We start from the raw sequence: 7,956 nt of genomic DNA, 5'->3' as shown, positions 1-7,956 counted from the left end.
TCTACACTGACAGTGTAGAGACTGCTTTGAACTCTTAATCTCTCTCTCTCTCAAAAATAAACAAACTTTTTTTTTTAACTTAAGATGTATAACACTGTATGTTATTTATACTGGAATAAATTTTTAAGTGTACATTTGGGCATTCATAATATATAAAAAGCTAAAGGTTATTCAAATAATATGAAGCTAATTTATTCACAATTAATAAGTTATGATTATCTTACATATTTAAATTGCTTTCATGATTTAGCCTATGGGCACGTAGGTATGCCTAATAAAATGTATCGTATATATAGTTAAAACTGAAAAAAACTTACTTATGGTAAATGACATTAAAACATGATCAAATCAGCTAACTTTTTACTTTGAATGCTACCAGTGGAGTGGGACTTAGGGCAAGTAGACTTTTATTCCAGGGGACCTCGAGGTGTTGCTCTCTAGATAAGACATATGGAACCACTTGAAAACAAGTGGTGTGACCAAATTAGAGGTTTGAGTGAAGGATTAGAGGTTAGTGATCAAGAGACCTACTATTTAATTATTTTGCAAGATTAGGCCCTGTGTGATGTGATAATCCATTCCTTAAAGGCCACTTGGGGCCCTCCAAAGGGACTTGGCTGAATCAAAACCTGAGTCTTTGTGGGTGTGGGGGAATCACATAGGGGTGTATACTGTCCTGATATAGGGTAGGAGTGTCTCATCCCATTAACGTGTATTGAGGATCCCCTATGTGCCAAGCACTATGCCCACCTCTGTGGATGTGCTAATGGAAACAAGGGTCACTCCATCATCAAGGAACCCATAGTATGGTGGGGACTGCAGATGAGGGTTTGGATATAAAGGCTAAGAGATATTGACCTAATAAAAATCACAAAGACAGTAGGATCTAGAGGATGGAGTCTAATGATGAGACCTGGGAACTAGCTGAGCCCTTGCCTATGTGTTGTATGATCTTGGGCAGGTCACCTAATTTCTATGGCTTCAGTTTTTCCTTCTGTAAAATGGTAAAGATAATCTCCTGTATAAGGAGAATCTGAAGTCAAGAATAGCAGAGCACTTTGCATTTGCTATAAAAATTCGGGATGTCATTACTGCTAATTTTATAATGCAGAACTGAGATATCTAGATGTCATTATTTATCAAGCTGTGGTAACAATGCCTATAGTGTTTGGGTTTTGGTTTTGTTTTATTTTAGTGCTATCTTCATTTTTAAATTTTTTAATGGAGTTCTGTTATATGAAAGAACTTATCCACATTCTTTATCTCTTCATATTAACTTTACATCAAGTCATAAAAAGTTGTCATGTATTAGAGCAAAGAAGTAGGAATAATTTCTCATCAGAGTATTAAAGTAGTGGTCTTCCTACACATCTATACATTTATTAGGCCTCCTAGATATCTAAATAGAAATTTCATTTTGGCATGTGATACCTAGGATGTGGCAAAGTCAAGAAATGGCTTGGTTTGCCTAAAAGCTGAGAGTAAGCTCCGTTCTAATCTAGGCCTTAGGCTGGGTCCTCATTGTGAAGCCATCATAAATTGAGGTGTTGTTCTCTCTTTTCCAGCTGAACTGTCCCAAGCAATAAACAGCGGTACATTATTAAAACCGTCCCCACCTTTACCTCCAAAGAGAGGCATTCTGTCAACCTTGGTACCCACCTCGGAGTCTCCTGCCGCCACCGCCACCACAAAAGCACCATCTGATCAGAGAGAGAAGAGCACTGTGGGCTCTGAACCACCGTTGATGATCCCGCCTCCCTCACCGTCTCCCCCACTGCCTACTCATATACCTCCCGAACCCCCACGGTCTCCTCCATTCCCTGCTAAGACTTTTCAAGTTGTGCCAGAAATGGAGTTTCCACCTTCCTTTAACCTACCCCAGGAGGTTTCCCCGCAGGAAGATCAGAGAAAGGAAGTGCCCAAGAGGATGTTGGACCACAGCTTTGGAGAGCCCCATGTACCGTGTAGGCTGCCTCCGCTCCCACTGCATATCCGAATCCAGCAGGCCCTGACCAGCCCGCTTCCCGTGACTCCTCCCCTGGAGGGCTCTCACAGAGCTCATTCCTTGCTCTTTGAGTACAGTGACAACTTTTCTGAAGACAGCAGCACCCTGGGTCGGACCAGGTCTCTTCCCGTCACTATTGAAATGCTAAAAGTGTGAGTGCCTTTAAAGCTTGCCTTTTATTTCCTCTTCTTTACTCTAGGTAGCCCTTCTTGGGAAAAATTACTTATAAAAAGAAAATATGAATAAATTTAAAGTAAGAATACTCAACAAGTAAGACATGTTCTAAAATTTGGACATTATTTACTCTGCTGATTTCTATAACATTGTTTCCATAGCAGTCACAAACATCTGTACTTGAAAATTAAAACCACTTTATTTTTTGTACATGATACAAGGGAGGCAGTGTAACAGGGTACTCAAGGAGCACTGACCTTGGAGTAAAATAGCTCTGGGTTCAAATCCCAGCTCCACCTCTTCTTAGCTTGTAGTAGTGTATGTTACTTAACCTTTCTGCTCTTTTGGCCAGCTGGAGATTTGCCTTACTAGGTAAAAGAATCGTTACAGAGCTGATGCAGCATACTGCTTCTTAGTTGCTTTGCCATAATCTTTGCTGGTACAGTTTTTTTTACTTCCTGGAACGAGACCATTTAGGAGCTTGAGATAGACTAAGTCAGTTTTATGCCTGCACAATGGAAGGGGGAGAGGTTAGTTTTTATCTTTACTTCTCTTTGCTTCCTTGGATTAGATTATCATTTTGTCCTATTCCATTGTTAAACCAAGGGAAATAAGTGGGTTAAATATCTTTATTGTATATCTTCCATGAGCCAGGTACAATGTTAGATGCTCTGTGGTCTTCTCATTTAATCAGCCCCAAACAAACTTTCATCTCACATGTAGATCATTAGGACCCTGTGTGCCAAACACTAATACAGTCTAGAATTTATCTGTTTGTCACAACAAGCCTTGGACTTAGGTATCATTCACATTTACAAAAAAGCTAAATAACTTACAAGCTAATGAATAAGTTGTAGAGCTAGGATTTGACCCCAGAGTCTTTTAGATTAATAGCTGCTAAAAAGTTTTTTAGCAAGATGGTTGAAGTTAAGGGAAGAAATAAATATTTTCATTTGTGGAATTTTCCATAGTTATTCAGTACTTTGCCATGCAAATCAGTTACCTGTTATGTTTCTGAAAGGAAAATATAATTATATTAATTTGTTAGTCCAGACGATGAAGAGGAGGAGGAGCAGACCCCCCCATCTGCAGTCACTGAAGATGTGACATCTACCTCAGCTGTTCCTAAACTATCACAGTGTCTGCAGGAAGAGGAGGAAGAGAAGGAGAGTGACTCTGATTCAGAAGGTCCCATTCAGTACCGAGATGAAGAGGATGAAGATGAGAGCCATCACAGTAAGAAAGGGAAAAAGCAAAGGAGGAAATTATCTTACCGATAAGGCTGGTCTTAGCAAATATAAGATGAATGGAGATAGGCCCCCTCTCCCATCCAGTCATCTGCCTAACTGACCCCGGAGGCCATTGCGAAGGATCCTTGTCCCTGCTCTTCCCACCATTCTAACAAGGCAGTGAGAAGCCAAGTAGATTGAGTCATGTAGGTTTTTATTTGCTTGTGACTGAAAAATCATTTACCTTGATGGTATTAAAGAATTTGGAGCAGAAGAAAGCTGGTATTTGAGCTGTGTTGAAAAGACATAGTGATGCTCTGCTTTAGTCTCATGAACTTACTGTGTCCGTCCGTGGGGCAAAGAAAAATCCATGTGCATGTATGCAGATCCTCAGATAATGGAATCCTCATCCCTAAAAGTGAGAAGGCAGCTTTAAGAACAGGAATCTTTGGAGGAACCTGGGTGGCTCTGTCAGTTGCTGTCTGTGCTGACAGCTCAGAGCCTGGAGCCTTCTTTGGAAACTGTGTCTCCTTCTCTCTTTCTGCCCCTCCCCCACTCTCACTCTGTCTCTCTCAAAAATAAACAAACATTAAAAAAAATTTAGAATAGGAATTTTGGGGCACCTGGCTGGCTCAGTCCATGGAGCATGTGACTTTTAATCTCAGGATCATGAGTTTAAGCCCCACTTTTGGTATAGAGCTTACTTTAAAACAACAACAACAACAACAACAACGAATGGGCATCTTAGGAGGTGTCTTATTGCAAATGCCTTTATTGCTGTAATTCAGAGGCTGTCCCATGTTTAAATTCTCTCTCCTCTAGCAGCTCTTCCTTAGAAGGAATGTAAAGGAATGTTGAAGGGAGAAGATATGTTTAGCCCAGCTGAATCCATCTGACTAACTAGATTTTTAGAGGTCTTCAGCTTTACTCCCCACCTGCACATAAGCTAAGTTATCTGGAGGCCAAGTAGAAAGCTGAGAGTTGAGATTCTGTTTGTTCAGACTCTCGCCTAGTTAAAGATTGAGCCTGAGCCTTAGTGTCTACTTTGTTTTCTTTCCCTTGTGCAAAGGTGCTCTGGCCAACAAAGTAAAGAGGAAGGACACACTGGCAATGAAGCTGAACCACAGACCCAGTGAACCAGAGTTGAACATGAATTCCTGGCCTCGGAAAAGCAAAGAGGAGTGGAATGAAATACGGCACCAGATTGGGAACACACTTATCCGGTAGGCTTTTGCTTAGAACAGGTGGATTTTATTTGGTTTTGCCAGTAGGTGTGTTAGAGACTTTGTGGTGGAGTATTCTCTTCTTTTCTTTTTTGATTTTAGAAACAGCATAATTTTAAAAAATATTCATTGTACACAGTTGTATATCCTCTTGGAACTTGAAAACTAAGGAACCAAATGGCTCTTGGAGCTTTAAACCATGAGGTAGACATAAATATGGGTGTAAAAAAGTTTCTAGGGGCGCCTGGGTGGCTCAGTCTGTGGTTAAGCATCCATCTTTGGCTCAGGTCATGATCTCACTGTTTGTGAGTTTGAGCCCTACATTGAGCTCTCTGCTCTCTACCCAGAGCCTATTTCGGATTCTCTGTCCCCTTCTTTCTCTGTCCCTCCCCTACTTGCGTGCACTCGCTCTCTTCCTCTCTATCTCTCTCAAAAATAAGTAGACGTTAAAAAAAATTTCTTGGGGTGCCTGGGTGGCTCAGTCGGTTAAGCTTCCGACTTCAACTTGGGTCATCATCTCACGGTTTATGAGTTCGAGCCCCGCATTGGGCTCTGTGCTGACAGCTAGCTCAGAGCCTGGAGTCTGTTTCAGATTCTGTGTCTCCTTCTCTCCCTGACCCTCCCCTGCTCACGCTGTCTCTCTCTCTCAAAAATAAATAAAACATAAAAAAAAAAGTTTCTAGAGAATCTGACTCAGTCAGTAGAGCATGCAACTCTTGATCTGGGGGTCCTGAGTTCAAGCCCCACACTGGGCATGGAGCTTACTTTAAAAAAAATTTTTTTTTTAGTTTCTGGAGAATTCAGGTGGTTCCCAGGCCAGCAACACTCCTCTGTCATTTATCCAGTTACTCAGCTATGAGGTGCCAACCCAATTAAAAATCACACCCATATTTTTCATTGTGTCTGTTTCACATGTTCCATGTATCTGCCTTCAGCATTTCAAAGTGTTAGTATATTTTTCAAGTCAAGTAGAACCAAAAGCATAGAGAAACTGAATGCAGGCCAGCTTCCTGCACAGGTAATGTACACGAAGTCCAGGTATATAGACAGCCGTTGGACCAACTCAGATGTTTGTCTTGGTGGAGTGAGGAAAAGGAAGTAGAACTCTTGGCATATCCTTAACAAAATAATTAAGTTAGGGTGTTCATTAATTGAGATATATTCTTTCCTGCCTCAGACACCCGGCTTTGCTGTTGCCCAGGATGGCAATCTTAATACAGAGCTGAGGCCCTCTAGGTGTCGGCAAGAGACTATCAACAATAGGAATTAGTTAAGACTGGGAACCTTTGATAACAGATTTTTTGGGTGCCTGGGTGGCTCAGTCAGTTAAGAGTCCAACTTCAGCTCAGATCATTATCTCACGGTTTGTGAGTTCAAGCCCTGCAGCAGGCTCTGTGCTTATAGCTTAGAGCCTGGAGCCTGCTTCCCATTCTGTCTGTCTGTCTCTTTCTCTCTCTCTCTCTCTCTCTCTCTCTCTCTCTCTCTCTCTCTCTCTCCCTCCCCCCCCAAAAAATAAACAAACATTTAAAAAATCTTTAAATATTTACAGATAAATCTGACAAAAGATTATGTAAGACTTACATACAGCAAAGTATAAAATCCTGCTGAAGAAAGTAAAGAATCGGGCCCCTGGGTGACTAAGTCAGTTGGGCGTCCGACTTCAGCTCAGGTCATGATCTCACTGTTCGTGAGTTTGAGCCCCGCATTAGGCTCTGTGCTGAGCGCTAGCCCAGAGCCTGGAGCCTGCTTCCAATTTTCTGTCTCCCTCTCTCTCTGCCTCTCACTTGCTCTGTCTCTCTTGCTCTCAAAATTAAATGAACATAAAAAAAAATTTTTTAAGTAAAGAAGAATCAAATAAATGGAGAGAAATATATTCATGGATCAGAAGTCTCAAGTATTATAACATATCAATATGTACAATTCCAATCAAACTACCCTTCAGAAGGCTTTTATTTTAATTGGCAAACTGATTTTAAAATTCTTATGGAAATACAAAATACACTTGAGTAACCAAAGCAACTATGAAAAAGAACAGGGTTGGAGGACTAACACAATATGATTTAAGACAGATTATAGGGGTGCCTGTCGGCTCATTCAGTTAAACATCATACTTCAGCTCAGGTCATGATCCCACGGTTTGTGGGTTCGAGCCCTACATCAGACTCTCTGCTGTCAGTGCAGAGCTTACTTCAGATCCCCTTTCCCCCTCTCTCTCTGCCCCTCCCCCACTTTCTCTCTCAAAAATAAACTTTAAAAAAAAAAACAGATTACAGGGTTCCTGGGTGGCTCAGGTCATGATCTCACGGTTCGTGGGTTTGAGCCCCGCGTCGGGCTCTGTGCTTACAGCTCAGAGCCTGGAGCCTGCTTCAGATTCTGTGTCTCCCCCCTCTCTGCCCCTCCCCACCTCAAGCTCTGTCTCTCTCTCTCTCTCAAAAATAAATAGGCATTTAAAAAACATTTTTAAAAAACAAAGATTATAGGGACACCTGGGTGGCTTAGTTGGTTAAGCGTCCAACTTCAGCTCAGGTCATCATGATCTTACGGTTCATGAGTTCAAGCCCTGAATTGGGCCCTGTGCTGGCATTAGGGAGCCTGCTTGGGGTGCTCTCTGTCTCTCCCTCTGCCCCTCCCCTGCATTCACTCATGAGCTCTGTCTCAAAATAAACTTAACTTAAAAAGATTATAAAGTAGGGGCGCCTGGGTGGCTTAGTCGGTTAAGCGTCCGACTTTCACTTAGGTCATGATCTCGCGGTTCGTGGGTTCAAGCCCCGCATCGGGCTCTGTGCTGACTGCCAGCTCAGAGCCTGGAGCCTGTTTCAGAGTCTGTGTCTCCCTCTCTCTCTGACCCTCCCCTGCTCACGCTGTCTCTCTCTCTCTCTCTCCTAGAAATAAATAAAAATATTTAAAAAAAAAAAGATTATAAAGTAAAAGTAACCTAATCAGTGTGGTGTTGACATAAAGATAGATAAACCACACAGAAAGGAGAGCCCAGAAATATACCCACCTATATATGTACAGCCCATTTTTGACAGAGGTACAAAGATAATGGAGAAAGGATGGTCTTTTCAACAAATGGTGCCAGCATAAAAATTACTTCAGTCCATCCCTTGCATCATATATAAAAAATTAACTCAAGGGGCGCCTGGGTGGCTCAGTCGGTTAAGCGTCCGACTTCAGCTCAGGTCATGATCTCACAGTTCATGGGTTCGAGCCGCATGTCGGGTTCTGTGCTGATAGCTAGCTCAGAGCCTGGAGCCTGTTTCCGATTCTGTGTCTCCCTTTCTTTCTGACCCTCCCCTGCTCACAGGGTCTCTCTCTCTCTCTC

The 7,956-nt window shown here is 42.1% G+C and overlaps 1 protein-coding gene and 1 long non-coding RNA gene across 10 annotated transcripts in view; one reads left to right on the top strand and one right to left on the bottom strand.

The window, feature by feature from the left end:
• LOC144241154 (uncharacterized) overlaps window positions 1-7,956 on the bottom strand; it is a 40,332-nt gene that overhangs the window by 14,081 nt on the left and 18,295 nt on the right. The window contains exons 3-4 of one of the 2 annotated variants that reach the window (XR_013337978.1): window positions 3,749-3,820; window positions 1,660-1,700 (exon numbers count right to left, since the gene is read on the bottom strand). This is a non-coding gene — a long non-coding RNA (uncharacterized LOC144241154). Of the gene's footprint in view, window positions 1-1,659; window positions 1,701-2,441; window positions 2,638-3,748; window positions 3,821-7,956 lie in introns of those variants that run through there. The other variant, XR_013337979.1, reaches the window with a different exon arrangement.
• Window positions 1-7,956, top strand: part of PHACTR4 (phosphatase and actin regulator 4) — a 114,562-nt gene that overhangs the window by 95,548 nt on the left and 11,058 nt on the right. For all 8 annotated transcript variants that reach the window (XM_077775625.1, XM_077775622.1, XM_077775620.1 and 5 more), the window contains 3 exons: window positions 1,566-2,157; window positions 3,228-3,415; window positions 4,478-4,631. In XM_077775625.1, the coding sequence (XP_077631751.1) occupies window positions 1,566-2,157; window positions 3,228-3,415; window positions 4,478-4,631 (934 nt within the window). The remainder of the gene's footprint in view (window positions 1-1,565; window positions 2,158-3,227; window positions 3,416-4,477; window positions 4,632-7,956) is intronic.

The sequence above is a fragment of the Crocuta crocuta genome, unplaced genomic scaffold (assembly GCF_008692635.1).
Source record: "Crocuta crocuta isolate KB4526 unplaced genomic scaffold, BGI_CrCroc_1.0 scaffold127, whole genome shotgun sequence".
Classification (NCBI taxonomy): domain Eukaryota; kingdom Metazoa; phylum Chordata; class Mammalia; order Carnivora; family Hyaenidae; genus Crocuta; species Crocuta crocuta.
The sequence above is the reverse complement of the archived record's forward strand: the minus strand, read 5'-3'. Positions and strand labels throughout refer to the sequence as shown.